Genomic DNA, 16195 nt, shown 5'->3' on the forward strand with positions numbered 1-16195 from the left:
ATACCTTGCAAAGGTTCCTATAAAATGCATTTTATGCCCAGCATCCCAGCTGTTCCTTCCCTAGCTCCCAGCCAGACTGATCTGGCTTCCTTGGCACAATGCTAACTTGGTCAAAGGTAGAAGCTCCAGGGTGAAGCCAAAAGAAGCAGCGCTGGACCCCTTAAGCCACAAATGTCAGGAGCAAGTGCTTTGGGACAAGGTTGGGATGCTCTAGCTTGCAGGGCTTGGTGCGGCTATACCTTGTACAGGGTGATCTCCTGGGCAAAGAGGGCAATAAGGTGAAATGGAATTTGGTAAACTGTCTTCTATTTCTATAGCGCTTATGGTTTCCAAGTTCTTCCACTTATTCTAGTGTAAACAGAGCATATTTATAGTCATAAGTTCAGGAATCAAGGCTCCGAGAGATTTGGGGATGGATGGCCTAAGGTCATGCTCAGCAGTATGGAGATGGAAGATGTTATCTTCTCTCTGCCACTCCTGGCTGCAAAGACCTCGGATTTATTTTTCTTTTTAGATGCAGTTTCCACATTTATAAAATGAGGCTAGTAGTGGCTGTGTGATACAGCTGTTACATAATCTAAGTTATTCACTCACTCACTCACTCACTCACTCAGTGAGTCTGTTGACAACTTACCGAGGGGTGTTTTCCTCAAGCTGATACACTGAAGATGCAGCCAACTCTGGCTCTGAAACCAGGAGGCCAGCCAGCCAAGTCAAGCTCATTTTCTATCTTCCCTACTATGTTTGAGCTCTTTCTCCATGTTCTAAAGGCTATTATCGCATAAGCTTGGGAAAAAAGAAACTCTTCTTCTATTGGTTGCCTGGGCAGGAAACCTTTCACTCCTCTCTTCTCCCCAACATCTGATGATAGTGCACCTTCCCATCAGTCACTGACCACAATGGATAACAGACACTGTGGGGACAGCAAGTCCAAGATTCTGAGCAGATGAGATTTGGAGTCAAGCTCACTTATCAAAATTAAATGGGCAGAGAGTTCACGTTGTGCAATGTGTCCAGCAATCATCTACTCTACCTCCTTGGGGAGCCCTTTCCCACAGCTTCCCACAGTTATCTGTCCCATGACGGAATTAAGGAGATAAAGACTCAGGGAAGTCAAGTAAATTGCCCAATGCCTCCTGACGTTTAGGCCATGTACATTCAATGGCCACAGTCTGCCTCTGAAGATGTCAGTGACCCCAACATTAGATGTCAGATTGTGTTTTGCAAAAAGAGCCTAGATGCTCTTGCAGAACCTTGCCACTTCCACACCAGGAGGTAGTCTATTTCCCTCCCTTTGACCTAGGGAGAACTTTGTGCCTGTCTCAGCCAAAAGAACACAGCAGAGAAGATGCTGCATGGCTTCCAAGGCAAGGTCATGGAAGACAACACCTGGTGTGCATGTGCTCTTTCTCTCTCACACACACACATGCTCTCCTTCCTCCTCCCTATGAAAATTATCCCTTGAAGCCCAGCCATCAGGTTGTAAGAAAGTCCAGGATACACAGAGAAGCTGTGTGTAGGTTTCAACCAACAGTCTCAGCTAAGGTCTCAGACTAAAGTCAGCGGCAATCACCAGATATATGAGTAAATGAGCCTTCTGTGGATGACTCCAGGAGAGGCCCAGTCAGTGTGGAGCAGAGACACCCCACCATCCCTGCTATGCTCCAAATTCTTTGACACAGCCTCCAGATCACACACACACACAAAAAAACTATTGTTGTTGCCACTGAGTTTTAGGATGGTTTGTTATGCGGCTTTAGAGGAATGGATTGGAAAACCCCAACAATTCAGCCCTACATAGTCAAGAGGATACAACACTACATCTCCCAGTAATAACATCAGCATTTCCGTTACCCTTTCCTAAGAAAACACAAGCCCCTACTGAGCTATGGTCTAGTGCTCTCTGAGCACACTTGACTCAAAAGGAGAATGAGAACAAGGATCAGTTTGGTTTTTAATGCCATAAGGAACACCTGCTCTTGGCATTCCACGGAAGTCCATATTCACGTCAAATTAAAACTAGCTTAAGACCTGGCTCCTTCATATATAGCCTCAACTGGGAAGCTATGTGCATACCCTTAAAAGTTCAGAAGAACATGGAATTAGATTGTCTATTGACAACAGAGTGAGTAGACATGGCTCATGCGGTTTGAAGCAAATACCTGATACTTCTCTAAGAAAAAAGAAGTTTTGGCTCACCTCTGTCTTGCACTCAGGGTCCTTGGCCTGCCGCCCAGGAATAAACCTCATGGCTGATGACAAGCCTCCACTCCACGAAGTGACTTTGCTGTGGTGTCCAACATTCGAGCGATTGGCCAGCAATTTCTTCTCTGATGCTGGAGACAGGGAAGCAAGGACTGTCAGAAGTAAAGTTGAGAGGAGAACATACACTATTACTACAGCTGGTTTGGCTTTCAAAGGGCTAGCAGGACCTCGAGTCCAGTGTGCCTGCCTTCAATAATGGGAACAGCCAAAGCTTACAAGCTCACATTGCCATCTTCTGACTAAGAAATGTAGTGTGGATTTTGGGGTCACCAGGCCTGGCTTAGACTCTTAGCTCCAAAGCTCACTGACTCAAAGTGAGATGTTGGGCTAGTTAGCTGAGTCTCAGAGTTTCATCCTGAAATAGGAATAATAGTGTCTAACCTCATTGTAGTGTCATGAAGAGTAAATAAGATTATGTGTTTCAAACACAGGCCCTGGAACATAGAAAGCTTTCGATACATGGTTGTTGGCAAAAAGAGAGCCATTTGTAAGTTTTAAGGTCCATCTCACCATTTTATTCCACATGTGTGCATGGGTGTTTGTGTGTGTGTGTGTGTGTGTGTGTGTATCTTATCTTATTGAACTTTTCCCTGAAACAGAATCTTACATTTTTACTTCAAATTGCACATGGGCTAATTTGGGAAGCGAGTGAAATAAAGTTGTTACACCACTGGGTAGTCTAGGACAATATACACTGAAATAACTAACTCTTAAATCACTGCAAATTTTGTGATGCTGAAAGACTTAAAACAAGTACATAGCCATAATTTGACAGTGATGGCCTCTTTGAAACAAAACTAAACCATTATTCCCACAGGTGTGTTGACTAATATGAGGGTAAAAAGTGTTGAGTCATTATTGATAGAATGTAAGGGACACTAATATCTTTGGGATGAAGATTTTCATTTGAAAATAAAGAACCTGAGGCTACAAGTCACTGCAGGTCTTGGTGCAAGGTTTCAAAACTGGTAGGTAAATATCAGGGCAGGCCCTAGCACTTCTGCCCAAGTTCCAGAGCCCAGGGTAGAGCTCTAACATGGTGGCTCTTCAGTGTCAGAGATCACTAGAATTTGCTTGCTTGGTTGGCATCTCTGGCCTTTTTTTCACCTAAGATGCAAAGCAGTCAGTATGTAGAGCCACAGAACTGGTGACAATACTACCAACATTTATGCACTCTTTGAGAGTAAAGATTCATGACATTTCAGTTATGTAAATCTCACCCACCAAAGTTATGAGAGAGAAGGTCTGAGTGGGAAAGGCTCTGGGCCTCAAGTAGAACCTTGGGAAAGTCTGGCTCTATGAGACCCAGAAGTCCATTCCCTAGAGGCAAGTGGACAGAGACCTAGGTAATGCTGCCAGGCCTTGAGCATCGTCTCCTCCAAAAGTGGGGTGACTTCTTCAATTTTCACTTCCCTTTCCCCAGGTTTTACAGAAAGATCGATCTTGAAGGTGTCTTCTAGCTCTTGCCGCCTCTGTGCCATGAGCTGCTGCCAGAGAGTCCTCACCATCTTTTGGATGTTGTGCTGAACTAAGAGAGAGAACATATCACACAATCAGCAGGCCTCAGTGCTTCTCCCAGAGAGGGCCAGAGATAGCATATCATGGCTGCTTTTATTTGAATTCTTCTTGAACATCATTCTATCTTTGCAAGCTCCAGCCAGAAATCAGTGAGTATGTAGAGCCACAAGACTCGTGACAATACTACCAACATTTATGTGAGCTGGCTCTCCCTCACTAAAGCCCCTACTTCTAACTACTCACCACCATAGTCTTGCCCGCTTCACATTTTCAGAGCTGGGAATCGTGGTCAATGGGTTTAGGGAACCTCTTTCTCCCACCTCCCAATTCTGTTAGATACCAAACAAAGAGATATCTGTGCAAGTTCTAAGTAACCAAATAGCTTCCCCTAAAAAGCTCCTTCCAACCTACCTTTTCTATTGGTTACTCAGAGGAATTGACACCCAACCTAAGGCTGTGCCCATGGGCCTAGGACCCAGGTTAGTCCTCTTTCCTTGTACTGGCTCAAGCTTCCCAATACTCCCCCATCTTATTGCCCTGTATTTGCCCAGGCATTGACAATCTACCAAGCCAATTCTGCCTGCTGTGCCCCTCAACTATAATCTCCTGATCAGTGCCTAAATGCCTTCTGATCTTGGACCACTGGGTCACCCCTCTGGTACCAGCCTCTACAGTCTATTTCACTCTAGGGGGATGGACATTGCTCAGTCCACTCTACTAGCCAAGTCCCCAAATGTTAATGTTCATGTTGTAATTAATACTGTCAGGGTAAACTTTAAATTCATGTGATTTTTGAGCACTGGCTTTGGGCACTTATCTGACCAGAAAACAGGCCCTTGTGCCTACCATTTAGTATAGCAAGCCAAAGAGGTAGAAGTTTTGCTGAAACCTCCTGGATAAAGAGGGAGCAATCTCTTAAACACATGGATCTGGATGCCTTTTTTTTTTAAAGTTGCCAATCCCTTTAATTTGACTTGATAGTATCAAATCCAAGAATTCTATGAAGCCAAAAATCTCATAAAAGAAATGAGTTTATTTATTACATTCCTATTTTCTAAGTAAGAAAGCTGAGAGCTAAATAATGGCTTAAAGTAGGTGACATGGTATGCCCATTTCTATATCAAGTGGGCCAAAGGAAAATTTAAGAGACCACCTGAGAAGTAAAATCAACTTACAATGAGAGTCTCTGGAATTTTAGCAGGAATACCAAGTTCCTAGTTTAACCAAGTCCTGCAGAGCTCTCTCTTCTTCTATCTATACATCTACCCTTCTATTTCATCCCATTTTTAATATAAAGATCATTTTAATTTCATTCTCTATCAGGTTACTTTACTGTACCACTACATCTTTATGGGATTTTCTAGTAACTCTTCTGGCTTTTGAATATTTGATTCTTCATCTTGGGAAAGAAAAATGGAAGAATGCAATACTAGCAGTTATCACTATCCACCTACTGCTCCCAAAATAAACAACACATAAAATGTACCATCGCTCAAACTTGGCAAGTCGTCCTCTCTTTTTTCTCTCACTTCTTCATTTGGAGAAAGAAACACTTGATGATAAGGAGTCATTCTAGGCTTGGGTTCCATTCCAAATCCTTCTGGAAAACTAGTAGGCAAGAGATTTTTCACTATAAAATTTAGTTTCCTTGGGATTATGTCATTATTCTTTATTACAAATGATTGCCCTCCAAACTCAGTACATATCAATATGGAAAAACTGTCTAATCAAGTTCAAGCAAACAGCTTATGACAAATTCTATAACAGATATTATATAATAGCATTCTGGAAAATAGGAAAACCACTTCTTTTTGTTCCTTCTTATTAAATCCAATCCATGCTCTCTTACATTACACATAATTTGGACAACCAGATAAACAAAGGGATTATATAGCTTATATTGTATAATCAAGTGTCCATCTGAAGCTTTCTTTTCTGCATTGACCCCATGAAACCTCTCTTGCTTTCTCCAGCATCAGAACTGGTCATTTCTTTTTGCAGATTCCCAAAGCATTGAACTCTATCTACCTTTGTTTGGCACTGATCTCATCCTGCCTGGAATGGGGGCAGGGCCAGCTTTATGGGCCTGTGATCTGTGCAGGGGTACAGGGTCCACACTCTGAAGGGCCCTATGCTTGGACTCTTCTGATACCGTCTTGAAATTCATAGCAATTTGTGAACAAACCCTCATTTGCACTCCGTTGTGGCCCCACACATCCTGCAGCTGTTTCTAATTTGGGTAAAGTGGTTTACATATTAGGTTCCCCATGAACTGTGTGCTCCGGGGCTCCTAGTTATGTTAATATCCACATGCCGTCTTCTCTGAGCCCTCTCAGCCAACCAAGCAGAATATACACTCAGTAAATGTTTGTAGATTGAGCCAAAAATGACTAACAAGGAAATGAAAAAATAGAGTATGTGAAAATGTCCATTCTTGAAATATCTAGAATGAAGTCCCTTTGGATTTTGGAGTCCATTTTGCTAAGAGGCATCTGAGGAGGGTGGACCTTTACGAATCAATTGGCATTCATTCTTCTTACCTATGCTCTCAGTATGGATAAGGCCCAATTCTTAAAACAGAGAAGAGAACCTCCAAATCTCATCCATACACTGAACATGGATTCTTTTATTTCAAACAAATAAAAAGTCAAGTGCCTCCTCTGGGCTCTGAGTATTTTCCAGTGCCTCCTAGAGAGTAATTCTAGTGCTTTGTAATGTTCAATAGTCAATAGGATTTGAGAGATTTTTCCCTAGTAATCAAACATAATTTGTACTGGTATAAATACAATCAAGAAAAGGGCAAGAGCAAAGTATAATCCCATAGTCCTCTCTTATTCTACATTCAACATGGCTCTCTATGAATAAGATAATATTCATAGGCAGCATGATGCCAAGGCACTGGCGTGCATACTGCCAAACATATACACAGAGAAAGTGCATATATACAGAGAAATCTAACATATTTCAAACTTTGGACTTCAAGAAAAGGATTTAATTGAGATTAATTTCTTTATATTAATATTTCTCACACAAGTATACTTATAAATGTTATTTTATATCATAACTGTGTGTATATTTTTTTCTATCAGCAAAATTATTCCTGGCTTGCATGATACAATTTATTATATGTGTTTCCATTTTGATTGTATTTACCAAATGTTAATATTTCTGAAGTCTGCCTGTGTTACAAAATCAATATGTAGATTTAATGTTGGCATTTTCTTCCCCCAAAATCAAATCAGTGAAGAGTCTTATGACCTGAGAATTGTGGAAGTACGGTAAATTATTATTTCATGATGATTTTAACTGTTCAGTCATATGGACAGGTTTGAGAAGGACCTACCTTATTATCGAACATTACACATAATTTGGACAACCAGATAAACAAAGGGATTACATAACTTATATTGTATAATCGAGTGTCCATCTGAAGCTTTCTTTTCTGCATTGACCACTGGTGGGGAAAGAAACAAGTGAGCAGCTCTTACCTTCTCACACTGAGCAGCAACAAACAATGCATGAGGCAGAGAAGGAAACTGGTGTTGGAGTTGTAGGTAGCAAAGATAATATCCCAGTGTTCCCATAGGAAGTCTAGGATGCTGAGAAGGCTGAGGCATTCAGAGAGGGACTGCTGGGGCTTTGAGAGGCAATAAAGAATGACTTTATTTAAACTACTATATAAAGCACTGATGACAACGTCCCTTTGTGAAGAGGCATTCTTGATGACCTGTGACATAAAATAAGCATACATATACAAACATACTTGTGAACACTTTACTATTTTATAGACTGACCCAGTTAGTTAACTATGAAAATAATACAATCTCCTTTTCTTTATTTCAAAAAGTGGCACAATCTAAAATTCAAATAGGATAACCTTCCTCTACCTTTGAGCTTCTATTGAAGTGAATGATCATTAAATACAATTCAAATTGTTAGAGTTTAAAAAGTTGGTGTAAAAAAATTTTTAGGTTCACCACAGTCATATTATGGAAAAGACAAGAAACCAGAGGTTGCTGAAATACAGGTATGTATAGTATGTAAGATACTATTATTAGTGTCTAATTAAAAAAAAACACATTATTAACTATAAATACTAGTTATTATGTACAGAGTGTTTATACTAATCCATTTTTCATGCTAAGCATTTTGCGCATATTTACATATATTGCTTCATTTAAGCATCCTAACATCTTGAAGTAGGCACTAAGATTACCCCACTTTATGGATAAAGAGGCCGAAGGTCAGAGATGTTAAGTGGTCAATAAGGATCAAATCACACCAGACACTTGAGCCATCTCTTAATCACCATATCATATAAAGGAGATGGGAGTCCAGTGAATTTTAACACATGATAAACTTAGATGGGTAAGGCAGAGAGTCCTGATTTGTAGACTTAACACTAACTGGTCCATCCATATTTTTTGGTTTCATCAAAAAGAATTTATAGAACAAAAATTAAATACAAAAGTTTTCAGTCTATTAGAAAGATATTTGTTAGTTATAGATTACTCTCTTAGAATTTTGTGGGTACTGCAAGTAGTTACATTAATGAAGTTAAGTTTTATTCAAATCTGTTTTAATTTGAAATTCATGTGTTTGCTATCATCTCCTATGCCTTATATGGGTCATATCTTTCAAACTGAAGTTAAGAGTCACAGGTAGCGAGTAGGAGAGAAGGATGGTAGATGTCGGCGAAACCGAATGTCCTTAGGTCTGGCACCTCCTAAAGACGCATTAGCCCCAAAGGGCACTCATTCTTTAGTATTAGCTCTGACTATTTGTTTTGACTATTGGAAGCTGCTATGGGCTGAATATTTGTGTCCCCTCCAAACTTTGTATGTTGAAACTCTAATCCCCACCCTGGGGGTGTCAATGACACTCTCCCTGTGGGGCATGAAAAGGAAGGAGAGTGGCCCTCCTGGGTTCTGCTGCAGAGGGCATGCCAAGAGCTGCTGGTAGGAGTTGCTGGAGGCAGAGTTCGATTAAGTAAGTGCTCTCTGACAATCACAAGTGTCCCACTGGCTGGGACCACTTGGTAGCATAGTGAAAGCCTCCTGCAGGAAGAATTCAAGGAGATAATGAATGGCCATTTGATCGAAAAGGATTCCAGAATAAAATGGGAGGCGAGAACTAAAAAAAGAGTTCAGTTATAGATTTCTGAGATTGTATGATTCTGTGTGTATACATGTATAATGATACATGTACACACACTTATATTTAAGGGAATATCTATAAGCATGCATTTGTATGTTTGTAGATATATCTGAAGAGAGAGTACATGCAAGAATAATAGGACTAGGTAAATATAGACTCTTGCTTTGATTTCAGGAAGGCCCAAAAATGACAAATGCAGGTGGACGCTAAAGAAGAAAATTACATAGATCTTTTGGAGATAAAGATGCTTTTGGCCCTTTCTTTGTTGATGACAAATAACAAAAATTAATATTAAACCAATAATGACAATAAAGACCAAGAGGAGATGTATAGAGTCCAGGAGGAATAGAACTCAGTTGTCAGCACAGGAGACCATGGCTCCGACTACTGAGACAGATTGAGGTGAAAGCCATGCAGGGCACTCAACAGCTACCAGGCATTGCCTGGGCCATAAAGGTCCTCTTACTTTCTCCCATTCAGCTCAGATTCTATCAGGAAGGATAGCAAGTTGATCTGGACCAACTGTATAGCCAGAAGCATATCATATAGACATTTGGTCAGGCAGCAGGAGTTTCTGTACCACTATGGCCAGTCTGGTATTCTTACCACCATGATGTGCTCTGTGATGAAGAGAAGGATGTGTCTGGGGTCTGCTGAGAACATCCCACTGTATAGCTTCTCTACCAGCTTCTGAGTGAAGTGAGAGATATTCATAAGTGAAGGAGCAACAGCAACTTCTGTGTTTGGCTGAGGCTCTTTACTACCTAAGATGGAGTGAGAAGACAGACCAAATTCATCAAAATCTGAATGGCTTTCTTTCCACAACAGTCTCCAAACCTCTCTTGTTAACTAACTATATCTCACTCACTTCTGTATACCTCATTATAACTCTCTATATACCCTGTTGCTCTGAAGATGGGGTCTTACAAACAGGTATACAATGAACACATATTATTCAAAATAAATTTATCTTGAAACATCTAGGCAACGATATAAACCAAGTAGGGAGGAAGTAAGTCCAGGGTAGCATTTCTTCCAGTTATATTTAGAATGAGAGTGGAGGAAAAGTTAGGTAGAATGTAAATAGGAAGGCTGTCACAGCGACCCGAGGCTCTGCTTCACTATAAGGCAGAAGATAAAGATGTAATGTGGATTATCTGTCTGTGCTCACCAGCCCGATGGGCATTATCCTCAAAAGTGGATATGATGATCTCAGCTAATCCTGATAAGAACTCTCTGAGTTAGCCATGATTGTTGTACTCACTCACATGTTTGGGCACCTGCCCAGAGTCATGCCACTGTCCAGTGAAAGATCCAAGATCAGAACTGGGACTACCAAGCTCACACTTTTCACCTCTCTACTCTACCACACTTCAGATACACTACAAGAAAGATCAATGGTCAGGGTTTCTATGTTGTGGCATAAAGAGGAATCCAGGAGATAAATTCTGTGGCTCAGAAACCACATAAAGTATTTTGTTTAATCTTGTTGGAAAGGTACGTTCCTCTAAATGAAGCCTCAATCTGAACTTCTTAGGGGCAATGGCAATATCTTCAACCAGGTTCATTTGTTTTAAAAAAAATTGTTGTACCAAGGCATAGGTGCAAAGAATAAGATGCTGAGCAGAAGAATGTTGAATTCCAGTTGACATCTTGACTTTCCTAATGGGAAAAGGACACAATTCTACTGAAGGCAGAGGAGAACTGGTTTTATCAGAAAGTCTTTCTGTTTCCAAGTGACCTAAGAGCGGCAAAGGTGTCATGAAAAAAGCAAGCATGCCTTCCCTGGGGCTTCTGGACAGGGTTGGTGAACTCTTGTTGAGGATTCAAGGAGGGACTGATGCGTACGTGAAGGGGTCTCCCTGTGGCTCTTAGAGTGCCCTGCAGCACTAAGGCGCTGCTTGCTCTAGAAGACTGAGATCAGTGGCTGGTGGACACACTGGCTTTCCTGCTCAGCTGTCAGCATCTTTGTGTCATAAACAGGGAGAAGCAGGTCACCCCCCACTCACCTCTGAGCACTGACATGTCACCTCCACTCATCATGTGAAATATTTCCATGGTGGAGAGCAGGACCTCAGATTGGAAGTCTCGCTTCTGTTGGCTACTGGCATTGTCTGGAGAAGCCTGGAAGCACACCCAGGACTAAGATAGCAGCCACATAGTTATCATATCCTCTCAGTGCCTACTGGGTCACCCTGCCTGGCCTATATGCTAATATCACAGCTGTGAGGAATGCTGACTGCCAACAATTCATAACTGACCTTTCTCCAAGGCATTGTCCTCTGCTGACCAAGTTCTCCCACCCAGAAGGTGATTCTCACTTTCTGGGGACAAAGAGGCAAGGGCGGGTGACCCATAGACAATGACCACCTAGCAGGTGGCTCAAGATAGGGCCAATTCTGGGGTGCAGATAGCACACCAGTGTTCCCCCTCGGGACCAGGCTGTGGCTTAGACACTATCCTGGTTAGATTCTTCCTCATCCTCCTTGCATCCCTTTTCTTCCTCCCCTGGGAGCATAGCCCCCAAAATTACTCTATACAATCTATATTTCATAATCTTCTTACAAGAACCTGTCTAAGACCTGCCTTCATTCATCTATCCACGTGCTGCTGGTGTGGTCCCTGCTCTTCCAGGACCTGCGGTTCCTAGAGGGTAAAGATTCTCTCCTAAAACATCACTGAAGTTTTAGGAGACATTCTTGACCACCAGCCAGCTGCCATCTACAGGCCTAGGTGAACTCTCACAAGAGATCAACCCTCAGGTCCCCCTACACATACCCTGCCCTCGAGGTGCCTGTGCCCTCCTAGGCCTGCTCCCCCACCCCAGCACATAGCCCAGTAGCACCCTTTCCATTCACCTCCAGGAGCACTTCTAGTGGCAGCCACTGCTTGGAGCTGGGAGCTGCCAGGAGCTCCCTCAAGAGTAGCTGCATGAACTCCCTTAGCTGTTTCCGCATGGGATGTGACTTGGCAGGAGCCTGTAGACCTTCCACAATGCTGTCATCTTCAGCCTCAGCCCTGGGACTGCTGGAATTCTGAGCAGACTCAGTTGTTACCCCCTCAAAGACAAGAGAACCCCAGCATGAGTGGCCTGGCTTGCCTCATAATGCTTTTACATCTATTTCTGATGTATGGGCAGGATTCTGATCAAAACATTAACATGTAAGAAAATTGAGGATCTGCAGAGATAGACAACTTGCTCAGAATCCCATAGCTCATAACATGGCCTGTCGGTGTCCCTGAACCCAGGATAGGTGGGAGTCATAGGAAAAAACTGAGAGAATACTTGGCAGTGAAGCCCAGAATGTGTTCTGGGCAAATCACTTCCTCTTGGGAGCCATAGCTCCCATCAGTCAATACTAAAAAGAATGTCACAAAGGCATGTGAGAACACAATGAAAGAATAGTGAATGCCATAGTGCCTGACTCTGGCATATGGTCAAGAAAGCTGATTCCCACCTAAAGAAGCCCTCACCTTTACTGCCTGCCAGGCTCTGCTGTTAACAAGTTAGGACCCTTGAGTGAAAAGGAAAGAAGGAGGGCTTCAGCAAGTCCTGACATCCAAGTCCTGAAACACTTTGGCCTTCACTTCTCATTTTTATGTTTATAAAAATACTGAGAGATGAGACTGGCATTGTTAACCTAGCTACATGCAGAAAGACATGGAGATGCTGGGAGGCTGAATGACATGCCCAAGGACACTCAGCCAGGGACTCCTGTCTCGTGCTCGGTGAACTTTCCATGCACGTTCTTCTGTCAGCACCTCCCTTTGCTCATTCATAAAATTAATGCAAGCATTTTTAATTAAACCATAAAATTTGTAATGGCACCTAGGGAGGTGGTGACTGTTTTAATTAGCTCCATGTGGCCTTGGCTGGAAAGATGCCATATAAATTCACAGTAAATTGAAGTCTTTTATCTACCAGCCCTCTACATGAAGAGGGTCTGTCACATTTTCTGGGCAATGAAGGATTTTTGGAGTCAACTTGGAGCTGGAGGTATGGGAATAAGCACTTTGGAACTGGAGCCAGAAGCCCAGGGACAGGGCCTCCTCATCCGAGGACTCTCATTGGGGTAGGGTGACTTTGGCTAGATGCTCCTCCAGGCAGAAACTGCTGAGCTTGGCGAGGAAGAGCCCTGGGTCAGAGAGTGCTCCACCTGCTGGCAGACAAACAGCTGGAACTTTGACTCAGAAAATGGTGAGCCTGGCATGCTATGTAGGGGCTAAGGTGGGGATCTGGGCTAAGAGTGTCAGACCTTCAGGGTTCTTGTCCCCTCCAGAGGACCTGCTTAAAGGGATGGTAAGGGACAGTCTATGAAATTGTCATTTCTCCCTACCTGGCCTCTGTATGCAGGTTCCATCCCTCATCCTTTCCAGTGTATTTTTTTTCTCTACTATTACTTTTCTGATGTGTTACTTTAATGGATGATAACCCAGAAAACCATTTTATCTTTTTGAAAATCTTATAGTTTTCATATTTAGACCCTTTATTAAAATTAATTACTTTTAAATTTTATTTGGCCATTTAATTATATTTTAAACCGATCAGATATAAGCTTTCAGTGAAAGAGTGGTGGGTAGAAAAGGGTCTATGGGAAGAGATGTGTGAGGTTTAAATCTTGGCTCTGTTATTACTCATCGCATAAACCATGTGTATTTCACTTTCTCTACCATTTTTTGAGATAGGTCTTATGGCCCCCACTAAACCCTATCTAGGTCTCAGCTTCCTACACCACCACGGAGAAGGTGACGAGCAGGTTTTTCCCTTTACCCTGATCCACATATGTTCCTTCCAGCTCCCAGACTCTCTTAGCCCACTGAGTCACACTTAGTCCCACTGACCTGCTGGAAATGACTCTCAGTCTCAAACTCAATCACATTTCTTCCCGTAGTCCCTTTACTTCTTCTCCCACTCATACCTTGTCCTTAAGACCCAGCCAGTCCCTCTGCCATCCCAGCCACCCTCTGACTGCAAGGAGTCCCAAGTCATGGCCTGCAAACAGGATGGGGGTCCTGAGAACAAAAGGCAAAGAAGGACACTCTTCCAGTTCCCCAACCTACCCCCACCACCTCTGGAGCAAGGCCACAGCCTCCCTGGGATGGAACTTGTTGTTTCACATGATCGGTGAGAGGGTATTCCATATAAAATTGGACTGGATCTACCATCAAATTTCTCATTACTGAGATTCCTAACAACTCAAAAAATTTATTGAATCTTAGAGTTGCAAATGACCTCAAGCTGCACCTCAGCCAAGAAAAGAAAATTACCCCAGTTATTTACTTACTGTTTCAGCCAAGTTACCTTAAAATGTATTTTAATTTGGGGGGTAGAGAGAAATTTTGCCCTTTGCTTTTGAAGGACTATGATACTCATCCCTTCTCTCATTGGGTAGGGTGGCGGCATATCCTACCTTGTGAGTTCCCAGGGGGAAGGCGATGGCGGCCAAGGTCTGGAGGAACTCTGGGGCCCGCCAGGCCGGATCCTGGGGGTAGGTGCTGTGCACAAGGCCAAGGAACTGTAGCACACTGGACGGGAAAGTCTGTGCCCAGGTGTTGTCTCCACAACCTGTCAGGGGCTGAGAGCACACTTCATGAGAGGCATGAATGGAATCCAGAGGATTTGAAATCTAGGGTGACTTCTTTTCAGAGACTCTCAACTAAACACCTCACTGCAAGACCCCTAAGACTATGGATTGGCACAGAATACTAATTATCAATTGGGGAAGGGTTTCACACATGCAGGCATTGTTCTGAGGGCTTCACACATACTCCTCTTCTCACCTCACAACAACCCTTTGAGGTAGGTCCTATGTTTACCCCTATTTCACTGATGGGAAGACAGAAGCATAGAGAGGTTAAATAGTAGTTTGCCAAAAGTCACCCAATGGGTAAAGAGCAGAGGCACAGTTGACGCCAGACAATCTGTCTATAAAGTCTACCTTCTTCCCCATATTACCTCTATATGATTAGACATGCATGGCCTCTGTGTTCAGGGAAGTCTCCAATCAAGGTCGACACCAGCTTTCCCCATGCCCAATGCTGATACTCCCGATTCTAGACATTGCCCTGCCTGATATCTGGACACACCCTGTTCAGAGCTGACAGAACTTAAGGAGACCCTTCCCCACCAGCCAAGGGTCTGGAATGGATCACGCTATACTGAGCTGATACCCATTACCCTGAGGGAACCTAGGCACCTGTCTGCCCTCATTCTATAACCTGGCCTCAGACATCTGGCTGAGTCTCCATCCTGGCTGTACACTAGTGTGCTGCTGGTACTCAGTTCCCTTGACAGCTGTACATCTGCTGCTGCCTGAGGTCCTGCTCTATCAGATTGAACAGTCTGAAATTTTAAATAGACCAACACTTCAGAGTCATACTAATAATGAGATGGAGTGACACTCAGCCTACTTTTATAGATGTTACAGACGGACACATAGGGTCTTCCTTTGGCCACTTACTCAGCTCCTCCCACCCATGGTTTCCCCATTTCCCCACCAGCCTGCTTCAAGTCCCGGCCCCATGCTCATGAGTGAGAATGTCCTGTTTACCAAGTAGATACCACATGTCTGGAACTGCACCTCATACTATAACACTCAAACCTAATCATAGAAAGAAAGGCAATGTGCATGTGATGATTAGAAAGTAGTTGAAAATCTCATTCACAGGATCCTTTGAGTTTGATATGGGCCAAGCAGGCAGGCAGACAGAGAAACTCCTTCTTAAGTCCCCTGCATCTGACTTCTCCACCAGTTTTGCACAGCACAGTATTAAATTTTCAGAGGAGTATCAGAGGTCAGTGTTCAGAGAATGTTTTCTGGAGTTAGTCTGCCTAGTTTGAATCCTGCCTCCACCTCTAATTAATGATATAGGTTTGGACCAGTTCCTTAATCTCCCTACCCTCCAGTCCCAATTCTATAAACAAGAACTGTAATATGATCTATTTCATAAGGTTGTTTTGAGGATTAAATGAGATATATTAATGCTTCAGGCTCATTTTCACAGTAACTAGCACAAGGTAAATACAGAAGAAGCTGGGAGAGAAGATCAGATAGAGAGGACTTGGACTTCTGGAACAGAAATACGGATTTTATACAGTGAGCAACCAGGACACTCTGAAGGCTCTAAGGCATGGCCATGCTCTGGAACATATTACTAATGCTGGACACACATCCACGCACTATTCCCCCACTTCTTGATCTTGCAGGAGTGAGTTAACCTCTATACCTACAGTTTCTACATTTGTACAATGAAG

At 42.8% G+C, this 16195-nt stretch overlaps 1 protein-coding gene across 12 annotated transcripts in view; it reads right to left on the minus strand.

The window, feature by feature from the left end:
- Positions 1–16195, minus strand: part of WDFY4 (WDFY family member 4) — a 271485-nt gene that overhangs the window by 137839 nt on the left and 117451 nt on the right. For 10 of the 12 annotated variants that reach the window (XM_016142861.2, XM_036223478.1, XM_036223476.1 and 7 more), the window contains 8 exons: positions 14352–14516; positions 11799–11999; positions 10950–11064; positions 9547–9704; positions 7272–7510; positions 5270–5391; positions 3608–3793; positions 2200–2357 (listed from right to left, as the gene is read on the minus strand). In XM_016142861.2, coding sequence (XP_015998347.2) covers positions 2200–2357; positions 3608–3793; positions 5270–5391; positions 7272–7510; positions 9547–9704; positions 10950–11064; positions 11799–11999; positions 14352–14516 — 1344 coding nt within the window. The remainder of the gene's footprint in view (positions 1–2199; positions 2358–3607; positions 3794–5269; positions 5392–7271; positions 7511–9546; positions 9705–10949; positions 11065–11798; positions 12000–14351; positions 14517–16195) is intronic. The other 2 variants (XM_036223477.1, XM_036223475.1) reach the window with 1 other exon arrangement.

Source organism: Rousettus aegyptiacus, unplaced genomic scaffold (assembly GCF_014176215.1).
Source record: "Rousettus aegyptiacus isolate mRouAeg1 unplaced genomic scaffold, mRouAeg1.p scaffold_m13_p_6, whole genome shotgun sequence".
In the NCBI taxonomy this organism is placed as follows: Eukaryota; Metazoa; Chordata; class Mammalia; order Chiroptera; family Pteropodidae; genus Rousettus; species Rousettus aegyptiacus.